General features: G+C 44.3%; 1 protein-coding gene across 1 annotated transcript in view; it reads left to right on the top strand.

The window, feature by feature from the left end:
* The window catches only part of ITPRID2 (ITPR interacting domain containing 2), a 219,570-nt gene that overhangs the window by 129,477 nt on the left and 66,012 nt on the right, over window positions 1-24,081 (top strand). Inside the window, exon 11 of the mRNA XM_086956225.1 lies at window positions 1,965-3,173. Within this exon, the coding sequence (XP_086812351.1) occupies window positions 1,965-3,173 (1,209 nt within the window). The remainder of the gene's footprint in view (window positions 1-1,964; window positions 3,174-24,081) is intronic.

Here is a 24,081-nt window from a genome sequence, read left to right as displayed (position 1 = left end):
TTGGCTTTTTCAGTGCATGTTTATAAAGTATTTCCTAAAAAATCATAAGGAAGGAATCCAAATGCTGGAATAAAAGCAAACCTATTTTAAGCACCACAAAACTGTGCACTGAATTCAATATTTTCAATCTTTATTAACAAGGTTTCAAATACTTTTCACACAACAAACTGACCAGAATAAAAATAAAACAATAAGGCAGTGTCAGAATTTAAAGGTAATCCCGGCCAATGCCAAATTTATCTTCAACCGGACTTCGACATGGAAAAATGCTCCAGCCTTTTGATGTCCTGCAGCAGTCCAGGCGGTAACGTTCTGGGCTTCCAAGAGAAGAGACTTCTCCTTTCCTGTCATGCTAAGTATACCTTCAGTCTCAAATGCTAGCTGGGTGTGTGCAGTAGCCTATGTGAACTAAGGGCCTTATGCAACACGTGGAATGCAGTAGATAAAATAAACCAACCCTATAAAGTCTGGCCTGTAGTCTAATCCCAGCAAAACTATACCTCTTGCTCTGCTTTTACGGATGCCCAGGGATGGGCGGAGAGCAGCACTGAGATGAAGGTTGTGATGTAAGTGGAAAGTCGCGCTTGGGGGAGAGATGGCAAGAAGAAACATGCACTCTTAATAGAGTACTCCAAAAAAGTAGTTCCCTGATGAGGACTGTTGAAGGATAGCCATTAAATCAAAAGGATGGTAAAGAATCTGCATACCAAGGGAAGGGACACATAAGAGGCAGGGAAGCCATTAAATAGGAAGAAAGCAAATGAGATTGGCTTGAAAGACCCATGATCAGCAATGGGTAACCCAAAGCCCGCACTTTGTGTTGGTACTGTATGCAATAAGTTTTTGACGTCAGACAGCTAGGAGCTCTTTGTAGGTGAGACCTAAAAATGGACTTGGGTTTCCCAGGCTGTAGATGAGAAAAATGCCTTGTTCCAGCACCACTAGGTTTTTAGATCTGCTCCGACTTGTGTTTTTAAGATGGTTTGTAAACTGATTTTCAATATTAAAAGCCCATGCATTGTTTATCTTGAACGGCATGGGCACATTTTCTAGGAAAGATTTATTTTGCACTGATTGGCTAAACCTAATTGGATAATCCTAATTTGTCCACCAAATAAGATGAGAATGTCTGGATTCTATTTGTGACGTGAGCCCAGTTCGTATCGTAGGTGGGTAGATGAGTTAACATTTGGAATCGAGTGTTTGAAAATCGTCAATCGAGGGACATCTGAAAAGGTAAATTTTAAAGGGTACAGAGGAAATTCTGTTTTTGGGGAGGCAGGATGGAGGGAGAGTTATGTAGGCCCAAGTCTTCTCTTCCATTGAGCCTGAATGTAAAATCTGTCATTTCCTCTAAAGAAGAGGGGTTGGGATCGTGAGTGAGCAATTTACCACATCAGTTTATATACCATTATTCTTAGGATACTTATAGGCTGTTTGGCTAATGTGTGTTGAAGATATGCTTGTGATGTTGGAAAAGTGTATGGGAACAAGAGGATATAAACAAATTGAGATGGAGTGGAAAAATACAGCAGCTGTTACTTCACCTTCATTATAGACAACTGTCCAGTTAATGTACGCCATTTTAAAAAAGGATAAATGTACATCACTTTAAGTAACAAGATGTTAACAAATCGCATGTTGGTCAATTGAAGGCTTACAAAGAGTTTGCATAAAGTGAAAACCTAAAAAATGATTTGGTGTTACTCTGAACTGGAAGTGAATGGCATCTCTCTGTTCGGAGGATATATTAGATGCAGTCATAGAGGTTAGATTGATACCAGATGAGAGAAGACCGATTGGATTAGTTGAAGCATTTACATTTATATTGCAAGTTCCCAAATGGGAGAAATAGTCCACCTTAATGCACTTTGTGCACACTAGCAGACCAGCTGGTAATTTCTGTGCTGCTAGATTGACCATTTGTATTAACCAGGCATCCCACTTTCTGTTAATGTTTTTAGGGTCATGATCCCATCAGGGATATGGGAAGCAGTGCAGATAGCTGCGACAGTGAAAACACAGTAACATCCATTGCAGAGGACCTCATGACGCCTGTAGCAGGAGAACAGCCAGACTTCCAGGGATATGAAGAAGAGGAGTTCTTAACGCCTTATGCCACATCAGGACAAACGCCTACTTTTTTCCCAGGGTCTGCAGCTGAATGTACAAATGAGGATCAAAGTAAGCCACCCATGACATCGAAGGTTGCTGAGAAAAATGCTGAGGGTTCCAAAGGCGAAGGGGATTCTCTGGAGGGTGAAGGTTCTGACTTGCAGCAAGAATATGCAGACAAGAACGATTTAGAGAATATCTTTAACTCTGAAGTTGCAGCATATGCAACACATCATATTTCTGAGAACACAGATTGCTTTTCTGATTTTATGAGTGACTGTGGGGCTGGATCCGCTTACACAGAATCTTCTCCTTTGGAGCGTGTGGCTAATGCTTTGCACAGAGCTCAGTTGAAGGTCAACACTGCATCGGAAACATCCGGTTCTAGAGTTGGGCGCAGTATGATAAGTGCAAAAGACCTCCTGAGAAGGAGAACTCAGTATGCAGAGTCTGGGTATCCGCTAAGGAGGACTCAGTCTTTGCCAACCGCATTACTCAGTCCGGTTAGGGTTGTGTCTTCAGTCAGTGTTCGCGTGTCTTCAGGGAAAGCTACTCTTTGCAGCCCACCTTCTTTCACGTTCAAATACACCCCAGAAGAGGAGGAGGAGGAGGAGAATCCTGATGTAGGACTAATCCAAGAAAACCCACCTGAGTATAAATCTACAAAGGTGGCCTCTGCAGCTATAAGAAAGCAGAGCTCCGTTAGCACTGATGAGATCAACCATCTGGTGGAGGACCAATCTCCTCAAAGATCGCGGCCATGCTCTCTTCATGCACCATCCCACAGATCACACTCCTCATGCTCTCTCCATTCTGTACACTCTGACTGGCAAGACCGACCCCTATGTGAACATGCAAGAACATGGAGCACCCAAAGCATCCCAGGTGCTTCCTGCAATGCACTAGTCTCTCCTTACAGCTGTCCCTATTCACAAAGGTTAAGTGGACACCTGCGAACGTGTTCTTCCCATGGTTCTGTGAATCCACCCTCTGCGATTGAAATGCAGCTACGAAGAGTACTCCATGATATCAGAAATTCTCTTCAGAACCTTAGTCAGGTAAGACCTAATTTTAATGTCCAAAATGTCGTAACACAACTGTGATTGATTGGTATAATGTCATAGAAGTCATGGATGTCATAGGAGTCATGGATGTATCGTCCTACAACCAATATTTTTAGTGGCAGGGTCACAGGATTGTCAGATGAATTTTGTGTTGGTTTTCAGACTTCTATTAAAACAAACAAAATATCTTCTCTGGGCTGTGAAAAGCAACAATGTTTGATATTCTTTTTTTTTTTTAATGTTAAATAAATTGACTTTAGAAATTGATTGGAACATGCTTGCCGTAGGAGACCATATCAACCACATAAAAAGAAACATGCTTTTCCTAGTAGCATTTAGAGTATACTGGGGCCCTAGTGTCACAACAACCTGGAGATTCACTTTCTTAGCTTTCTTTCACCTTACACATTCCTTACACAACAGCGCTAGTCAGTCAAATGGTATGCATTCAGAAAAAAATAAACTACTATTAATACAATAGGTATCGCAGTTTCATTATCTTTGGGCACATGTAAACTGGTTGTTGGATTTCCGGATTCAGCTGCTACTAAATCTCCTCTAGTATCCCTGAACAGCGGTGATCCTGTATGGTATTGCCATTGATCGGCATCAGGAGCATTGCAGCTCAGACCTCTCGAACTTCCATTATAACTCCATCTCTTTATATGGGGAATAATGATTCTGTGATGCTTAATCTAGCAGCTGTCACTTGATTTTCCTGAATCCCTGATGAAATTTTTCTATCTGCCAGAGTCGGTAGGATGATCAAGTCTGCTGTATGCTGTAGTGTCCAATAATTCAGCATTCGAGTTAAGTGAAAAGTAATACATTTCCAATTCTCGAGACATTTCAAAAAGCTCTCAGGGGAAACCTGAAATTCCTGGAGACACCATGTAAAAATGTAACTAATGCATCAAAATCAAAAGTCTGGCCAAGATCAGTACATCCGCATTATCCCAGTTTCAGAAGTTAACATTATGGAACCTACTATAAAGATTGGAGATTTGGCCAATGGGAGTATAATCGTGTAGTGAAGACATTATTCACTCTATCGGCATATCATATTCCACCAATCCTGGCACCCATCCCGAATGACTTTTAAAAGTCACCTATGTGAAATAACTTGGTTTTCCAAATTTCATTAGATATTTTCTCTAACCCATCAACCGTAAAATATCACAAATGGAAAATTACACACTTCTTCCTCCTGTGTGTTGAAAGATTCACCTCCTCATTCTGACCCATTAATAAAAATGTTACATTTGTTGAACACTTGGCCATTAGTGACAAGTGGGAGGTTTCCAAATTTAAAAACCGGTCAAGTATTTTTGTTGTCCCCGCTAAAGGAGAAGATGCATGCGTAACTGCCTGAAAAATTGTATATGAACCTAAATCGCCAGTGCCCTGTTTAGGTAGAGAAACTATGGGTGAAAGACCATCATGTCTTTGTTACAACGACCGATTAACAAGTGTGGGAGATTATTCCATTGCTTAATTAGAGATGTACACTGACTGAGAAAGCATTCATAACTCGGTTGGTGAGTATGGTTAATACAGCTGGTGATATAGGATTCATGGTGTGTGCTTCCTCAGCTGCACCTTGTTAGTGCCACAAGACATACATGTGTAATATTATTATTTTGCCCAGATTTTTTCTTTTTCATTATTTTATTTTGAATCGGTGCTTTTTTATGTGTGCAGATTTATAGCAGCATGCATGTCATGGTATTAAAGCCCACTCGCAATATGAGGTTGTGTAGTATTAACATTTCGAGACTATCCCTGTCAACCTCCATCCAGACCACCCCCACCCAACCCACCCCTCAACCACCAGAAATGTTGTGTTTCCTTTGCAAATTGTAAGAGTATATAACCCTCTCGTAAAAACTCTTGCTGCGCCTGCAATAAACTTGTCCCACTTTCATCGGCGAGCCTGTAGCACAACATCCAGAAGTTGCTGGGCTTGCATTATTCACAAAAGGGCCTACACACATTTTTTGAGGAACTGAGTAAATGCAGTAGCATTCAGTGTGAATGTCTTTCTCATGGTGTTATAGCCCATTTCGAAAATGTTCTCATCCAGAAATTCTCAGTTTCATATTATCTAAATACTAGTTGGAAGTCTTATAGCTTACAAGGATGACCTTGGCAAGATGTTTTTCTTTAAGCGTAGAAGCTCCTACTCCCATTCGTTGCTGCATTTGACTCTAGTTGTGACCAGCTTCCTTATTGCTATAGAGAGTTACTGGCTGGTTGGTTAGTGAGCATGTATGTGTTCTGCAGCCTGGCTCTTTCATAGATTCATATGCTTTGTATTGTTCTGCCACCTTGTGGATTGATCTAGAACGATTCTTGTCCAGTTGAAAACTGACCTTTTAGTTGTCATTACTTGTGTTTCTAATCCTGAATACCCAGAATCCTTTCGTCTTTGGTGTCACCTTTTTCCTTTACTTTTTTTTGGTGTCTATTCTTAAGTAGTTTTTCTTGCGCTGCAACAGATGAGTGTTGAGTATCCCTAACCTTTTGATTTAATGCAGCAGTTGATATTTTAATCTTTTTCAAATTACTGTGTATTGTAATTGGATGTATAGAGATGATTTATTGAGCACTTGATACTCCTGACGAGGCGTTGAAGTACTTTATGGTGAGAAGAAAGCTACTCTGCAAACCAAAGTTATTTGTTATTCCCTGGTTATTGATTATTGTTGGTAATTGGTATTCAGTTTGTGCTCTCGAGTAAATAATTCCACGTATTTGTTCTTCCTCCTTTGCTGTTTATTGGATTAACAGGAGTTTGGTGTTATCAGTTGGAGCTAGCGTTTTTTTTTCTGCCAGTAGTTGATGATGAATAGATGAGCTAGATGAGATTAGTTGTTATGCTGAATGGATAGGGTTCTAAAGAGGGGGGTTTGTGAGTAATGAACTGAGGTGCAGATGATTTGCAGACATACAATGTAGCAGATTAATGAAGACCGGCATGCAGTTTAGAGTAGTGGTACACTCCGAATGAAAAGGCAAGCAGGGGATGGAGGTAAGGATGGGGTCATTCGAAAGAAAGAAGAAAGAACAATTGAAAGTTGTCAATGTCAGCTTTTCATGTAGGGTTTCCGAATATAGCGTGAAGAGACTTTCTGGGATCGCATGCAATCAGAGCATGTAAAACTTCGCCCACTACAGCATGGGGCAGTGGGTCAGCCCACATCAGCAATTGGCTGACGTGACTGTGAGCAACAGTGCTCTGCCGTTTTACAAGGAACCACATCCACACAGTTATGCTCTTCAGCGCAAGGGGCAGCTACAGCAATGGGTGCTTTTTTTTAAACAAATATTTTTGCTTTTGCTAGGTGTCTTTTTTTTTTTTTAATTTAAATTCATGCTTCCCCAACAATAAAGTTAAAAAAAATTATTGTCAAGCATGTATTAACCATGTGAGACGTACTGGCTCTGACAGCGCCTGTTTACTGAATTTAAATCAGGTGGAAAGCCTGCCTCTTAGTTCTCCCAATAAGGAATGGAGTCTTAAAAAAATAAAATGTATCGGCCCGGGACACCTCAATGCTCTATTGTGGATAACTTGGTACTCCTGTCATTTACATCAACATCAGGTACCATTTTCACCCCTACTCCTGATGCATTTCAAACAGACATGTCACATGGATGATCTCTAAAGCATACTCTCATTAGTTTGCTCGCTTACCTTGTCCCCAACTTGCCCATCTTGTTTTTGTGGATCGCCTTTAGCATAGGCTTTTTACCATCTCTGATTGGCTTACTCCTATTCTTCCAATGCTTACTTTTAGGCTACTACTATTTTTTGCTCAGCACTGCATTAGTGCATGCTTTTTCCAGCTTCCTTCTTGTGCTTCTACCTCCCTCGCCCCACCCCCACCAATTATCTGGTCTGTCATGCTGCGTTTCCCTTGTGTGCTCGCACCCTCTGTCTTGTGTGCTTCTTCTCCTCTCCAAGCTTCCCCTCCCATTGCTCTGTCCAGCTTGCACCCTTGTGTGCTTCTTCTGTACCTTCTGTGTTTCTTCTGTTTGGAGTGCTGTTTTTTTCCCTACCTTACCACTCCACATTGCTTCCCTCAACCACCCGCTCCCTGTTCTCCTTGCGCCTTCACCAGCTTGGTCCCTTTTTGATTTATTTATTTATGTATTTATTTTTAGCGGGCCAGGCAGTTAAATGCTGCTGACCTTTCTTCTGAAAAAAGCACGTTCACACTACTTTGATTTCATATTTTTTTTAATTTACCCATCCATATTAGATAAGTCAATTACAAATTAAAAAAAAACGTGCCCACATTATTTCATAGGCAGGTACGAGAATGTGTGCACTCGCAGAAAATTGATCAGCAGCGTCATCGCCCCTTTATATATGTATTTTTATTTAAAATGTTGGCCATGTAGAATCACCAATCGGCATAGGCAAAGTCAGTAGGTCTAACAGATAAGACCTATTGTCTTTGCCAGTGCTTGTTGGTTTTGTGTGTCTGCTAGTGTTATCCAGACAGTCGGCTAGGATTAATAATATTGATTTTCCTCCTGTGACATGTTTTTCCTTGATCGGTCTGGTTTATGATCACCGGTACCTTCTATCTCTTCAAATCTAGAAACTGATGGTAGCCCAGTACAATGCCAACAGAAATCTGTTGGACAATTTGGAAAAGGCATGGTGTCTGCTTCAAATTCCTGAAACACTAGAAACACCCTAGGCAGAGGAAATCTTGTAAAGCCCGCATCCTGTAAATAATTTCATGAACTCCTAAATAACCCCTCTTCCCCCATGACTTTGTTTAACTATTGAACACTATATGAATCCCCTTCAAAATCTACATTGTCCTCCTCAAAATGTATGTCCCAGCTTTAATGCTGCAAAGTCCTTCTCAAACTAAGTGCAAACCCTACATTGAACATCAGCTTGAGAAGTTGACTTAGTCTCTCTGGTTCACTAATGTTGCAATGCTTCTCTCCTCTATAAAATGTATTCTAGGTGAACCTGTCTACTGCAGACATCTTAACAACATAGTCATCCTGCTCTTCTGTGAGTTCTTCGAAGGATTCAGATACATTTTAGATCATTTAAACACTTTAAACTGATAATAGATTTGTGTCTGCCTTCAGTCACTTCCCATTTACTTTATCAGTTCCCCTCATTCAGGGAACGTGATGGTATCTTTATAGAGAGCTGGATGTGAAAAAAGAAGTGATATGTCAATATAATGGCTAAAATGTAGACCGGTGTTTTTCAGGGAGCTGAGGTTAACAGATCATGTTTTAAGCTACTTATCAACCTCATTTCACTCTATAAACATTAAACAGATGACCATAGAGTTTCAGGGAGGAACTGAATGCTGATAAAGTCAAAGACATCCCGATGTGTTGCCAAGTCTGTAATTGCAGCATTATTATTTAAATACTTTGCCTGTAAACCTAGCTGGTGGCAGAAAACAATCATTGACAATCTAAGTCAATGAACGAGTGCCATCGCCTCGCTGTGGGTGAGCATCTGCGTGTAACAGCGAACTCCACATTCTAAACATGAACTCAGTTACCCACACCTGAGCCCTTACATCACAGTTCTACAGAGTCCATCAGGGTCATGTCACTGCTGTCTCAAGACACTGCCGCACTCAAGCTGGCATTTGTTTCTTTGTGCTATTTGGAGGGCATGGTTGAAAGTCATTGATTGTAGCATGTATGGGCTCCTGTTTGTTGGGGTCCGTAGGATTTAAGCACAATGGTGACTCATGGCGCACTTATAGTCGTTACCCATAAACATGGTATGTGTCCGAGTGTGTGAGGCTGGACAGTGTCTGCTGCACAGATGCTTACCAACTTTGTGGTGGCATGTATTGAAATGTAAACAGGATTTGTAGAGTGCAGCTTATGTCCCAAACATGGCCATCTGCTATGGAAACTCCTCACCTTTGATGTGCATCAGTTGAGCCCCCTACGGTGTCTCAAGTGTACCCTGTAACATCAAAGGATTAATGTCATTGGAGACTGTTAAATCACAAAGGGAGTATTGAGTAGAATCCACTTTGGAGCCACAGCTAGCCCACCATTGGAGGTGCCCATGAGGAAGCAGGGTGTGTTGCATAAACTTATGCTATAGGCTTAGTTCTGCAAGGTCTGACTTTTCCACCCACAGGTGCCTGAACTTAGTCCACTGCACTGGAAGTTGAACGTGAAAGTCCAGGTTGTTGTAGCCCAACGCTACACCTACTCTCAACTCTGGTTGATGTGGTGTTGGTGTTTTCTAGGTTATTAACAGTCCTGTAAAAAGGTTTCAGGGAATCATTGGACATTCCAGGTCCATTTTGGCCTACAGACTATCCCACACAAACACTGCTCTAAGAAAGAGACTTTATAGTTCAGTGTTTATTCCAGCATTCTAATTGTTACTTAACACATGAAAAGTATCCACACAGAATATAATTAATACAACACTGAGGCACACAACCGACAATGAGCATAATATGAACTTTCTAACCTAATGAGAAGTTCTGTAGAACTAATACCCTAACGGCAATTTCTGTGCACCACACAGAGCATGGAGCAGATTAACTTGCAACTTGAGTGTCTTGGGATGTGATATACTGCATACCGGTTTACAGCGAAACACTTATCAGTAGGGCTGGAAAATAGTGCTTTTTCAAAAGAGAAGCACATCAGTTGAGCTCAGCTCCTCTTCTTGCGGCTCGTTATCCGCAATCAGCATGGGACTGGAAGCTGCAGCAGCTCCACGATCCGACAGCACCTGGTGCGGTAATCTGGCGTAAGGACCTTTGTTTTGACAGTGATTTCATGTTTTTTTAAATAGTAAATAAACCCCTCTTATCTTTCTTAAGGAATGTATTGACATAATCTTATGCATCAGATAGGTGTACCAATAAGGAAACAATACGTCAATCAGGACTATACTGATTGGATTATAGTTGTTTTTTGACCTTGGAAAAGGCACCTGTCCCAGACTGCTGTTGCACTACGAGTTTTTTTTCTGGGTCATTATCAGGAGGATATGACACCGTTACACATTAGGGTCAGAAGGATATCACCCATTTGCAGGTCAAAACGATGTGACATATGTACATTTCAAAAAAGCAAGTCCTGATAGGAATTGTCCCCCTGCGCACAGCGTATAGAATAACCAAGAGTAGGTATAATAAAGTTATTTCAAGGAAGTTAAAGTCCACCCTGTCCTAAAACTGGAAAGTTAAAGATCGCCCGTTTCGAGGATTGCCTGGACAAACCGCTAGTGACTCATACACCATCCATCCCAGTTTACCATATCCCCAGAGAATGCCAAATGTTCACCTATGGCCAATATATAAATGTTTTATTCTGTGAAATTTATTTAAAAAGTCGTATAAAAGAACTTAGGATAAACCACATGAATTGCTGCAAAACAGAGGGACTCCCTAAATGGAGAATCATCTCAAAAAGTCATACACATTATTAACAAGCATTTACAATGCAATGGTTTCGCCTTTGGAAAAGTTTGAGCTATTGGCATTGTAAATGACAAAATTTGTGTTGGTTTTGAAAACAGATAAATAAATGGCATTGTCAATTACATTGCCATTAGCTTAATCTCTCGCAAATGTGAGACCTATTGTACCCTACGGACGAGCTCAGCAGACAGCAATTACTAGCACACACACACACACTCAGAGCCACACAAACACACCCAGAGCCAGCCACACACACACATTTCTGCAGTGAGGGTAAATATGCAGTGCTGCAGAGGAGGCCACAGTGTGCAGTGCTGCACAGGAGAAGACGATGTGCAGTGCTGCAAAGGAGGAGACAGTGTGCTGTGCTGCAGAGGAGGCCACAGTGTGCTGTGCTGCAGAGGAGGCCACAGTGTGCTGTGCTGCAGAGGAGGCCACAGTGTGCTGTGCTGCAGAGGAGGCCACAGTGTGCTGTGCTGCAGAGGAGGCCACAGTGTGCTGTGCTGCAGAGGAGGCCACAGTGTGCAGTGCTGCAGAGGAGGCCACAGTGTGCAGTGCTGTAATTAGAGTCGGTATGGGCAGTGATGTAATGATTATCACCTTGCAGTGTTGCCCTCTAGTGCAGTGCTACTGTTTGTAGTGTGGTAATGAGGATTATTCTGTTCATTTCTCCATTAAGCGCTTCTTTGTGTAGTACTGCACGGAGGGCTGTTCTGTGCAGCCCTGCAGTGAGGGTCACGCTCTACAGTGAGGTCTCTCCAGTGCAGTAATAATGGTGGTCCCTCTGTGCAGTGCTGCTGTGGGGGTGTCTTGGTATACTCGAGGGACGCTGTGCATCGCTGCAGTGAGGGTCAGGCTCTACAGTGAGGCCTCTCCAGTGCAGTAATAATGACTGTCACTCTGTGCAGTGCTGCTGTGAGGGTGTCTTGGTATACTGGAGGGATGCTGTTCAGCCCTGCAGTGAGGGCCAGGCTCTACAGTGCTGCAGTAGGGTCTCTCTAATGCTGCAGTGAGATCCCTGTCGACTGATGCAGTGAGGGCATAGTCTGCATAGTCTGCAGTGCTGCACTGAGTCAGTGCCACCATGTGCATTGCTACAGTGACAGTCACTCTGTGCATACAGGCCAACATTTTAGAGGAGGGAGGTGGGATGGTTCCCTGTATTCATTTGTTTTAAAATTGTATATAGGGTACTTCGTCAGTAAAGTCATTGTGAACCTAGATTTACATTGTATTGTAACATGCATGCCTATAGTTTGTGTGTATTGTAACACTATACGAAAAAAAAGCTTTGTAACAATGTCGAGTGTGACATTTGCGCACCTTCTATAACAAGCACTGTTTAAAGACTGAATCATTAAACAGAGTCTCCGCCTAATAATGTGATTTTTTAGCACTTTGCAGCACCTCTCTCTGCTATAAATACGTGGTCCTAGTGGGCTTGAAAACATGCACGCTTTTAACCCTACACCCTTCGGGAAGCAGTAGGCGTGACCCAGAGCAAAACAGGCGACAGTAAAAAAAAATCAAAGTCACAACAGCACGTTCTGCTGACAATGGCATGAAATGAGTCGTTGAAAGAAGTGTTTGCGTCGGACACGAGAAAGAAACACACGCACGTTTTCTTTCATCAAAATGCGCACAAGAACATATTAGATAGAAAATGACAGTCCTCCTAAACCACCACAACGCTTCCCAAATACTTCCTCACCCCCTACTGGATGACTCTCGGGGTCGAAGGTCTACTTCCGGGAGCAGGCTGTAGGGTGGCAGACAAAGTACTCAAACACTGAAATCCGATTAAGTACGGGATAGGTCAGGAGTATGAGAAGACACCTTGGAGGGATGAAGAGTAAATATATAATCCCTCCTAGCTAGTAGTGGCGTTTTGAAAAGCTCCAAGACTCTACACCGGCCAAGACAGCAGACCCATTTCTTACTGTTTGCAAGCACGTGTTCTTTTCACCAATACCTGACTTTCGGAATATGGAAAATCCACACAAAAGTACGGCCCACATGAACGGCCAAACTAAAGCCAAGAAACGAAGATCATGCCCTCGCCAGTCCCATTTTTCATTTGCGCTTCGAGTTGACTCGTTTCTCGGTGCAACAGTGCAGCAGTGACACACACACACAGGCTCACGGACAGCGGGAGGGGGGACGGGCTCACGGATAGTGGGAGGGGGATGGGTTAACGGACAGCGGGAGGGGGGGGACGGGCACACAGACAGCGGAAGGGGGGGGGCGGGCTCACAGACAGCGGGAGGGGGGTGGGAACGGGAGTAAAATATGCCGCTTACCTGCTAGCCGATGCCAGGCAGACGTCCCTCGTTGCGGTGCCTTCCAGGAGAAATGACCAAAACAAACCCCCCTTCCCCCCCGCCCCCCCCCCCAAAAAAAAGCACCGCCCACAGCCGCATGACGTAGGCAAAAGCCTAAAAGTCTCGAACGCCCACGAATCTGCTCCGGCTTTGACGGACAGATCTCTGTTCCAATGGCTAGCCTCCATTTACGGAGTTAGCCAATGGCACAGAGGGGCGGGACTACACTCACATACTCTAAACAAAAGATTTCGCCTGCGCGAAACGCTGCTTGCGCAGCATTCGACATGCGAAACCTAAAAATCACTCCAAATAAACATGGGAGAGTATAATAGACATTAATGTTTTGTCTTTGTTTAGCACTAATCATACAGAAATTCATCGGTCAAACAACTATTTTGTACAGATTCTTGTTTGGCCAAGATAGGGTTGATTTAATGCTTTTATAGCAAAGCGCGATACGTTTTGGTGGGTTAAAATGATCCGACCATCTTCTTCAGGAAAATAGACTTGGGGTCTCCCACAACTTCAGATCAGAAATGGGGATGTGTTATCATTCAATCAATGCTCTTGGGTCATGGCTCCTCAAGGCAAAGGACACTCGTATATTTCTGGGAAATGCCCTTCAGATATAGGGCTCTCTCTATGAGCCTTAAATAAAATGTAGACTGAACATTTTCAGATTTTTTTCCATCACCTGCGTTCTGGGATTAAATAATCTCCTGATTATTTGTCCTTCTTGCTATTGTATCATTCTTCAAGTTAAAATCAATGCCGGTACATAAATCTCCGGACGCTCTCCGGTCGTCTCTCGTTTGAGTTTAACTGAATTTCTAAGAAGAAAACATTGGTGAATATTTGGTATTCTCTGGTGATATTGGTACGCTGGGATGAATGGTGTATGAGTCATTAGCAGTTTGTGTAAATATATTCCTGGGAAATTGTTATTTTTGATTATCAGTCAATTTGGCGTCCTGTCCCTTTGGTTACGGAGGACCCCTTCCTTGTTGTTTGAGACAAAATGGTGTCTGGCCATAGGGTCTTCACAACAGGTGAGTAGACAATGCAGGGATTCTGGCCATTTCTAAGTGCAAAGGTCAAAGACTCTTAACGTCTTCAACCTTCGAATGGACATCAAATGGGTCCGTCTTACCAAAGCGGAGAGCAGGTAGAAGAGCCTGGTCACTGGAGGCCTGGGATGCAGGTGGGGCCACAGTTTGAATGGAGAAGCGACAGAACTTGTGAAAGGAAATGGAGACCAACACAAGAATGCACTCACAGTTCAAAGGCCATTTCCAGGCCCTCACACTGTTTTGCACTATATGTGCAAGTGCCACTCAAAAGCATTCTTTTGCATACCGTATTAGACTCAGACAGCCTCATTATTCTTATTTAAACAACAATAGTAAATAGTGATAGTTTGCCTTTTACAGCACCTATCTCTTCAGTGCCATTTGTGTTGGCTAGATTGTGTTTACTGTTTTGAAGCTGGTTGCTTAGAGTTTTTTAGACTTATGTTTCGCCACCTAGCCAAACTTTGACTCCAGGGCATTCCAATGAGTATGTCCCAACTCCAAACACGTTTTCAGCAGAGACTGTTTCCTCCCATATTAGTGATTCATCTTCAATACCTGTGTGCTACTAAGAACCACTCCCACAGTGTCACAGGCCGTATCACTGGGAATGTACATCAGTCTGGTGGATGTCTTGAGTCATGTGCGACATTCAGCGAGTTAGTGGCTGTTGACTGGGTAGAGGGGATGTGGGGACGTGAGTTACTACTGGATTTTAGCTACTGCTTTGCCATATTCAACATGTACTTACAACTGCTGGGAGCTCTGATTCCAGAGGAGTAGTGATTAATTTGTAAAAGAATAAGTACTGGGCCCAAAATGTAGCTTGGAATTTGCGGCTGGCACTTCAGGATATAGGGAATGCCAAATACCAAGGCTGTGTGGGAGAGAGGACGTGGCGTACCAGAGATGCCGACTTCGGAGCTGGGGATCCCTGTCCAAACCCAACATCCTGTGATCCTGGGCAAATCACTTAATCTACCCTGCCTACGGACAGCACCATATGGGTGATAAGCCGTGCTCTACAAATCCAAGTAGTATTAGTAATGTGTATTTTTATTCCACATCATGCCTTTTTCGCCTGCCACCCTACACTCCTATCCACTTATCACCCTTGCAGGTTGCTTGCTATCCCTGCTTTTGCCCTTAGTCCGTTTTTAGGGCTCGCTGCCGTTCGCAGCGCGAAGCGCTGCCGCCGGCAGCGAGTATTATAGCTGCTACGTTGGCTGGGAAGGGAGTATAGACCAGCTACAGTTCGGTGCACGAGCCGATTCACGTCCGTGAACGCGCTTCCCGCGCTTCACATTGGAATCCGTGAACGCGCTTCCCGCGCTTCACATTGGAACAGCTTGTGTGCGTGTGCTCGTCTCCGGAAGACGTAGAATGGAGTGCGTCATCTTGTTTTTCTTTTGCAGCTTCAGTAAGACCTTTGCTGGCTTTCATACTGTACGGTATTTCTTATATCTTTCTTTACCTGTGATATTAAGTGCTTCTTGTTCAACATGAGTGCTACATAAAATTAAGAAAATACACATAAAATGAAAAAAGTTTTCAGTAGTGTTTGGAATGATTTACTTGGGGCACTTTACCTTTGTGTTAAAAGTAGAGATCACATTTACATATCACATTGGTGTCTTCCATTTTTTCAGACCACAGGCCTTGGGGGTCAATGCAGCTTTCAGGTGAATGGGTTATTTCATATTTATAATTTTCTACTGACTTTGTTGGAGAAATTACTAAATGCACCTTTCTCATTCACGCTTCTTTACACTTGTAATGGACTTCACCGGACAATTTCTTTGATAATAATGCCACCTTCATTATGGCTGTTACTACCAATGTCTGTCTTTCCACATCGGTTAATGAGGCTACACTTTTTTCTCCCATTTGCTATTTTGGCATACATGCTGCAATTTGGAGGTTCTTCTTCAATTTGCTGTAGTATTTCTTATGTAGCAGGAAATTACTTCCTAATGTGGATTGCAAACGTTCTTGTTTTTAAATTAATGGTAGGCGTTTTGTCTGTGCTTTTATTAGTGGCTTTCCCCCCTTCCACCTTAAATGCTGCTAATTGCTTATCATGGCATTCCTGGGCTGCTACAGTCAATGCAGATCTAATGGCTTTTGTGAAGATATGTTGCTTCTGGTGGAATAGGCTGCTGCGTTCAAACAGTAATCTTCGCAAAATTGTTTGATACTCCTCTGAAAGAATGCTGTTGCTGTAAACATGTAACCCACCACAGAACGAGCTCACCATGGCGCCTGTGAATGTGAAGCTGTTTGTGTAGATCACGCATCCCTGCATACCCCGCACAGTCAGCTGTCCTGCCTATGCTGACGGTAGGAGAGCAGGAAACAGGACAGGTTTAAAAAGAAAGGCGCAGCACCATGAGGTGAAACATGCCGAGGATCGGCCATGCAAAACGACCTGCGTTACGGGACAAATATTTTTTTACGGATTCTGGGCAACTTCATCAATGAAATTACACCATATAAAGTATTGTATTAATAAGGATAGCAAAGGTGCTATATTTGATCAATGTATTCCCTGAAATAGCATTTAACAAACCACATATTACATGATTTGTTCACTATGTGGTTTCCTCACACATCCCCATATATTTTGGTTAAAACATCTTGCATGTGTGAACACCTTTCAAGCAGAGGGCTGCCAGCTTCTTCAGTGACACTATAGTTAATTTGTAGCCAGTCACTTCAGTTCATATACATCGCAATACCCAAATTGCTTTGCTAACATTTGCGTACATGTTTTGTTCATTGGACTACACCATAATTCTCAAACTCCGAACGTTGCAGAATCTGCAATAGCTGTAAAGTTTCAGATTACCCAGCTCTCCCGTGTTGCTTCTTTGCTCTCTCCTGCTTTTGCCTAATTCTTTTTTTGTTTGTGAGCACTGTTTTCTTTAATGAGTTTCTCCTACTGCAGGCACGGCGTGCTTTCCTGCAACATTCAGCACGCCATGCACATTTTAACTTTTTGAGCAGCAGGGTCAATGGCGGCCGCTTCTTTGAACAGGTCTCGCATTTACAAGTATTTGAGCGATTGGCATTGTAAATGACAATGCTTTCTATTTATGTGTTAAGTAGCAAAACAGATAAATAAAAGGCATTGTCATTTACAATGCCAATAGCTTAAACTCTTGCAAATGCGAGACCTATTGCATTGCAAATGCTTGTTCTCTCTGTTTCTCCTCCTTTCTTCCTTTTGTATCTTTCTATCTCCTAGTGGGCAAAAGTCTGATGATGGAAAAAAAATACTGGTTCTCAAAAACGAGTACCAGTGAGCCCCGTCTGCAACCACTTGATCAAATTAAGCACTGGAGTGTGCATCCGTTCACCAGTATGCAGACAGGCACCCAGCTATACATTATGATTGCCTCCTCTGATGACCATTGTAAAGCTAAAATCGATGCTTTACCTTCACACCGTATTTATGTTAAACCCACTGAGGACTGTTTTCTACTATCACGTGCTTGCAAGAAAGAACTAGACGTAAACTAGTGGCTGAAAGCAACTTTACAACAAGAAGTAAGACCTGCATTAAAACCAATCAACTCTTAACTGCAGGCCCAACTCACTAAATTGGCCACATTTTAACAGTACTATTTGCACTTTCTAAATCAAATATGGGTCAATATCTTCAAACAAGTGGAAAAACAAACTTTTAGCTCCCTCAGTCAATAAAAAAAAGCAGTGTGCCCTAAACTTCGATTATCCATGAAAAGATCTCCCATGCAACAGCAAAGTCACTGATCGAAGCTAAAAAGAGTGATTATATAGTACAAATAATGATTACTCTACGCTGACTGCTGCTAGAAGCAACAGTCAGATTAAAATCTTCTTCTATCGCCCTACAGCTGCCTCACCCATCATATCTGCAGGTCAAATGAAGTGTCTCGAGGGCTCGCAGAATATGGCAAGCAAGTTGTTAAATGTAAAAGTAAAGACTGCTAAGTAAATCTTTTCCTGCAATACGCCCACCTTGTAACACACCTGTTAGACGGACCGGGAGGGTCGGCCGAGGACAAGGGGAGAGGTCTCCGGGGAGAGCCGTCTCCAGCGATCGTACAGACGAGTAACTTCCCCCCCACAGAGGTACACCACACAGAAATAAGGTTTAACGTTCTTTATAAGCAATTCGTTAAGTACGGTGGAATGGTACAAGGAGGTCTGGACTCAGGGGTCCCCTCGATTCTAGTCTCTTGGTTTGGGGAGAAGGGGTAGCGGGACAGTCTCGTTACCAATCTGGTAGATGCGATAAGATAGATAGCTCACAATCCTCGAGCTGGGCGTTCTAGATGATCGGGCCGCGGCGGAGCCAGCAGGTCCCGAGAAGGTGGTAGTTACAAACGGTCCGCGGCCACGCCAGCAGGTCCCGACGAGGGTGAAGGCTTCAGAAGGTTGCGGCAGCGCCAGCAGGCAAGACGGTAGTTCGCAAGGCAGGGCTACGGCAGCGCCAGTAGTCCGTCAAGGATGAGTTCTTCACTGCGTCTCTCGACTCCAGGATACCACTGCCTTCCTGCTCTGGAGCTGCCCCAGTTATAGGTCTGGCGCCCTTTGTTGTCCGGACCCTCGCACTTGGAGGTCGGGAGGTCCGGGATGAGGGAGTCCAGACACCCAGCAGGGGGGTGGAGCCAGCGCCTGGGGGAGCTGGGGGTGATCGGCACCTGGCGGGGGAGAGCCATCGACACTTCTTTCTCCCATTGACCTGCCAAGTGGTCCGTTTACCTCCTGGGTGGATGGTGGTGCCGGGATGTCGGGGCCTGGCCAGGCCCAGGGTTAGGGTCGATCGGAGGCCACGCGGCCTCGTGGTGCAATGTCCAAGATGGCGCCCAGGCCGGGCGAGGGGGCCGGTAGGGATTCGGGCCCATGATGCAGGGATGTCCGGGGGCAGGGGTCCCGTATGAGACGGGGAGCGGGTGGTTACTGTGGGTTACACCTGGAGGGCCGGGCTCGGGCCTTGTCATGCGGGGAGGGAGCAAGCCCTTCACGTGGCCTGTCCAACAACACCCTACTCAAGAACTTTGAATTGGTGTCCGAGCAGCTTCTATCAGAAAGTAATTATACACTTTTAGGTCAGTAGGTCCTTCTACTCTCAGGGTGTTGGGATTAGCAGCTTCAAGTTGAACCCTTAGATAAAATATTGCTTTTATCTCTCAATAAAGGGACAGTGCTCCAGCACCTTTCCGTTAAGTTTGCTTGTACGATTTTTCTTTTCCATAAATTAAATGCATAGAAAGCTGGGTGTTTGAATGGTTTGAAAGGGGTTAAAGCTGGCTGCCTTAAACCAGAATGACCCTACAGGTTTGATTAGCCCCCACCTTTGTGACGCCAATAATCTGTAAATCAGTGTGTTCGTACCCTGCTTAGTAAGAAGAAACTTGGCTAGACCGTGTTGCCCAGGTGCTCCTACCTTGTCTAACGGGACTGTAAGACTGTTAGTCTGCCTGTTTGCTGCTGAGAAAATGATGGTTATAAAGGTGATTGGCGGCATGTGATATTTTTGATGCAGGGGAAGGGAATTGAACGGTTAATGGGCAGCAACGTGACATTCAGCTAAAGGATGAGCTAAAATGCACTGGATATTCTGCTGGAGCATTTTTTCAGCTGTTTACTGTATTTTCACTGATTATTTGCTTTTTGCTCTTCCTCTCTGGCATTGCAAGGCGGTGTGGATGAAGACCAAAGCTACATACAAGCTCACACCCTCCCGTCGCTTCCCCTCCAAGAGAGTCTTGGTCCAGAGTCCAAACCCTGCATCCAGGGTTGCTGGGCACAGCCAAAGTGGTCTCTTCTCTTAGCATCCCTTCTCCTCCAGTATGATACTTGGCAGAAGGCAATACCTTTCCCACAGCCCCTTTTGGGGGAGCCTTGGGTTCAGCCCCTGGGACAGTGTGCTGCATAGTCCTTGAGCAGCTTCAGCAATATCATGGGCCACCCAGCGACACCAGAATAGTCTTATGTGAAGTTGTCTGCTAGGTCACGAGAGATACATAGATGGAGTTAAGTTTGCGAATTTAAATTTGGGGCCATTCACTGACTAATGATTCAATGGCTTGCTTCTCCATTTCAATTCCTGCTCCTGGATCAGAATATTTCCTGCCTATTTTTGTGTTTGTCCCATTCTGCCACCAATTATGCTTTACCCTGGTTTGAGACTGGATGAGCTTTTTTCTAATTCTGCTGATCTTATGGAACTTATTTCCTCCACCTTTTCTTCGCAGTTTGTGATTTTGCACTCCATGGTAGTACCTCGCGCAGTCAGGAGTGTATTTCTTGCTCTCCTGTTTCAAGATCTTGGAGCACTACCGCAGCTCTTTGTACACAATTTCACTCCTCTGCCTCCCCCCTCCATCTTTCCTGACACCTTTCTCCTACTTCTCTTCTGGTAGCTTTGCCAGTGCAACATTGTTTTCAAATTGCACCAGCATTGACCACCCCAATCACGGTGGTAGACGATCTTGGAAGTTTATTTTTTGTACTTCTACGATGGCCATCAAGTTGTGTATAGATATAACTTGGTGTTGAGTAAATATTGTTCTTAGAGATGACCATATATTATTTTCTGTACTTCTAAGCAGGTGGCCACATTGTCCAGTTTTAAAGGAGTTTGCAAGGCAAATGGTGGTGAGCTGAGACCATTGGCAAAGCGAGAAACATTTCTTGCCTTTTGTCTCTGACCATATACCATAACTGATCCTTTAGAAGGGTTTCATCAATGAATTTCAATTTTTAGATGCACTGTCCCCCCGCCCCCCCCCCCAAAAAAACTCCAAACTCACTGCCTTTGGCCTTGAGCAGTGATCACAGGGTCTGCCGTTAGAGCCCTTTGATTAGAACCTACACCCAGTTCATCTGCAGCCAGAGCACAGTCCGCTATGCATAGTCTTTTTCCAGTTGCAGTGTTTGCTTGGCACAGGATCCCCAAGAGTAGACTGTTCTACATAGTCTCTTGGTATTTAGTGACCATACCTGTGAGACCATTCCATGTGGCTCCACTGTGTATTGCTTGGGCGTCTTCATACCAGACATTAGGCTGATGGAATAGGTCTGCCCTCTGCACAGTTCACCAGCTCCTAAAACATTGGGTGCAGAGCATGTTCTTTTGCCATGCCCTGCATCAATTCTCCAAACTACTTTGAGCTTAAGTTGTGTGGATCGAGCACATGTCTTCAAAACGACAAAATGTAGATGCACACCATAGGTGCTGGGTGTGGGCTTGAACCCTGCTCTGCAACCTGACCTCCACACCCGAAAGCAGAGATCACAATATACATTATCCGGCAATGTGCATTGCTTGGCTTCTTTCTCCTTCCTTTAGTTCTGTCTAGCACAGAGACAATTGGACCCGGAGTGTGGTAGTCTGTCCCTGCCCAGCTCCTCAAAACCCACTATGAATTAAGAGCATATCCTTCCCCATAGCCCACTACTTCCTGCTCCCAGAGCATAACCTATTGCATGACAGGCACTTGACCCAGGGGATGTCTTTCCTCCACACAATGCGCCATTGTTTTGGCCAGATCTTCTACTCGATTCACCTCTCCCTGGTGCAAAACACACAGTGCACGTCTTTCAACAATGATCAGTGGGTGCTGGGAGTAGGACGTTGAATAATGCAATGCCTTGTGCCAAGTCTTGCTGTCCTCAATGTCCTTCATTGTAATAAGGTTTTTTTTTTTTTAAATAAATAAAACAACTCTTTTTTTGAATATCGGCTGCCATTTTAAAGTAATTGCAATCCTCTAAAAATCATGGTGACTCTCGTCCGGTTTATTTTTTGTTCTTGAGTTGATACCATCGGTTTTGTAACAGTTCAGTGAGTCATAAACTATTTTAAGGTTTTTTTGTTTTGTTTTTGTTTAATGCCTTTTTCCAGCAAAGCTACCGACCAGCAGAGCTCAGCAAAAACAGGGAAAAAAGAAAAACATCTACTTGTGTACTTGCCAACATGTTTTCTTCTTAAATGTAGTGGCGTTGCAAAGCATTTCTTTTAACTGCCACTTTGGATGGGTCCGAATAGTCTTTTTAGTTTTATTTATTTTTAGGTCGATGACTCAGTCGCACTGCATAGCAGTGTGGGCGGAGCTCCGAGATATTGTTTCTTAGTTAGGGGGTTTGAACCCGGCCCTCTTCTCCATTGGCTGGCCTCCTAAATGGAGGCCAGCCGTTGGAGGAGAGGAGCGTCACTCTGTTTAAGCCCAGTCTTTTTCGGATTCGGGGGCGTGCTTTTTGCGTTCTTTCGCACCGTGACGTCCTCAGTCAATCAGCAAAAAACACGCCCCGATTCCGAAAATGTCGGAGCTTTGCGGCAGCCATTTCTGCCAGACGCGTCCGGTCCTTGCATCCATCCGCTTGTTTCTGGATGCAAGCAGGTCTTCACCGTGGGAGTAAATATTAAAAATGTTGCCTCTCGGGGCCAGAAACAAGTCACTGGGTCAGTGCCTATTGTTGTGCTTTTAAGGGGAACGTCGATGCCCACCCCCCCCCCACCCCCCTCGGTCACTGTAATGTTGTGACGAAAGCTGCGCGCTCGACGGAAGAAAGGACCCCTCCGGCTATTTTAAGGATGCGAGACAGAAAGGGAGGCTTGACAGATCCTGACATCATTGACTGGAGGTAGGATTTGGGGGCGTGGAGGAGTCGGCGGTTATCAGAAGCCACGCCAGTGCGTGCCCTCGCAACGCAGCAGAGCGTGGGGGAGGATCGTGTGTTTTGAAAGAGGCACCGATTCAAACTTCTCCCGTTAAATTAATCGAGTAAAATGTCTTTTTATGCAAGAAAATTAAACTACACAAATTCCATTCTGCTGTCTAACATCGAATCTTTGCTGAGCCCCTATTCGTCGACCCGCTACTCTGCGTAACTGAAACCTCCCCACTAGATAACCCTTCCCCACCAGCACGGCTCCGCGCCCTACTCACCTCTCCCGGACCTTTGCCCCCCTTGCCCCCACTCCCTCCGTGGAGCTTCCGTCTCCCCCTGCGTAGCCACCCCCATTCACAGCCACTTCCTCAACTTGTGCAAAACTTTTAAAAAGGAAACTAAAAACAAATTAAAAAGATGCAGATTTCCCGCCCATTACCTTCCTCCTGGGTCGCAGACAGCCTCTCATTTTGCTGCCCTTGCACCCCATGTCGGGCTTCGAGGGGTGTTGTTACTCGGGGTGCAGGGAAAGATGCTGCTCCATTAGCCTCACCACCCGAGCTCCACCACTTCATGCACTTTCCAAGTCTGGCTAACTTTTTAGACCAGTCCCCGCACCCCACCCGGAACCTGACAAAGTCATGAACTTCTGCACCGTAAACACCAGAAGAGCAGCGCGTCCCGAACGCTGTCTGTGTACTGCTATACACAGTAACTGAACGTTAAGCAGGGTCAAGGTTTATGGCTGACGGTTTGTTGCTCTGTTTTCTAGGCTGAAAAATATAGGTAGTTTTTCGAGGTTTTTCCTTTTTGGCAACTCATCATTCAGGGTGGAATTAAGGTTGCCACCTTTGCAGGGTCGGACTGGAACAGAAAACGGCCATGTCCCAAACATTAGTGAAGTAGCTACAAATGTGACCCATGTTTACAAAATGGGCAGTTTTGAACTTGTAAAGACACCCTTGTAGCAGCCGAGGGCCCGGGCTCGGAGCCCTTCTTTTGTTTTTAATCTAGTCCAATACTTAATGGTGGCAATACGGGCTTTTGATCTCACCAAAATATACTTTTATTTTCTTGACAAGCAGCTCCTAGAAAGCAGTTATGGCTGAAGAAACGTGTGTGGGGCTCTGTGTGTGTGGTCTCTTTGTGGGGCTCTCTGTGTGGGTTTCTCTGTGTGTGTGTGTGTGTGGCTGTGTGTGTGTGTGTGTGGCTGTGTGTGTGTGTGTGGCTGTGTGTGTGTGTGTGGCTGTGTGTGTGTGTGTGGCAGTGTGTGTGTGGCTCTGTGTGTGTGTGTGGCTCTGTGTGTGTGTGTGGCTCTGTGTGTGTGGCTCTGTGTGTGTGGCTCTGTGTGTGTGGCTCTGTGTGTGTGGCTCTGTGTGTGTGGCTGTGT

This window comes from Lissotriton vulgaris, chromosome 2_1 (assembly GCF_964263255.1).
Source record: "Lissotriton vulgaris chromosome 2_1, aLisVul1.2, whole genome shotgun sequence".
Classification (NCBI taxonomy): Eukaryota; Metazoa; Chordata; class Amphibia; order Caudata; family Salamandridae; genus Lissotriton; species Lissotriton vulgaris.
Note: the sequence above shows the minus strand (reverse complement) of the source record. Positions and strands in the feature narration are given on the sequence as shown.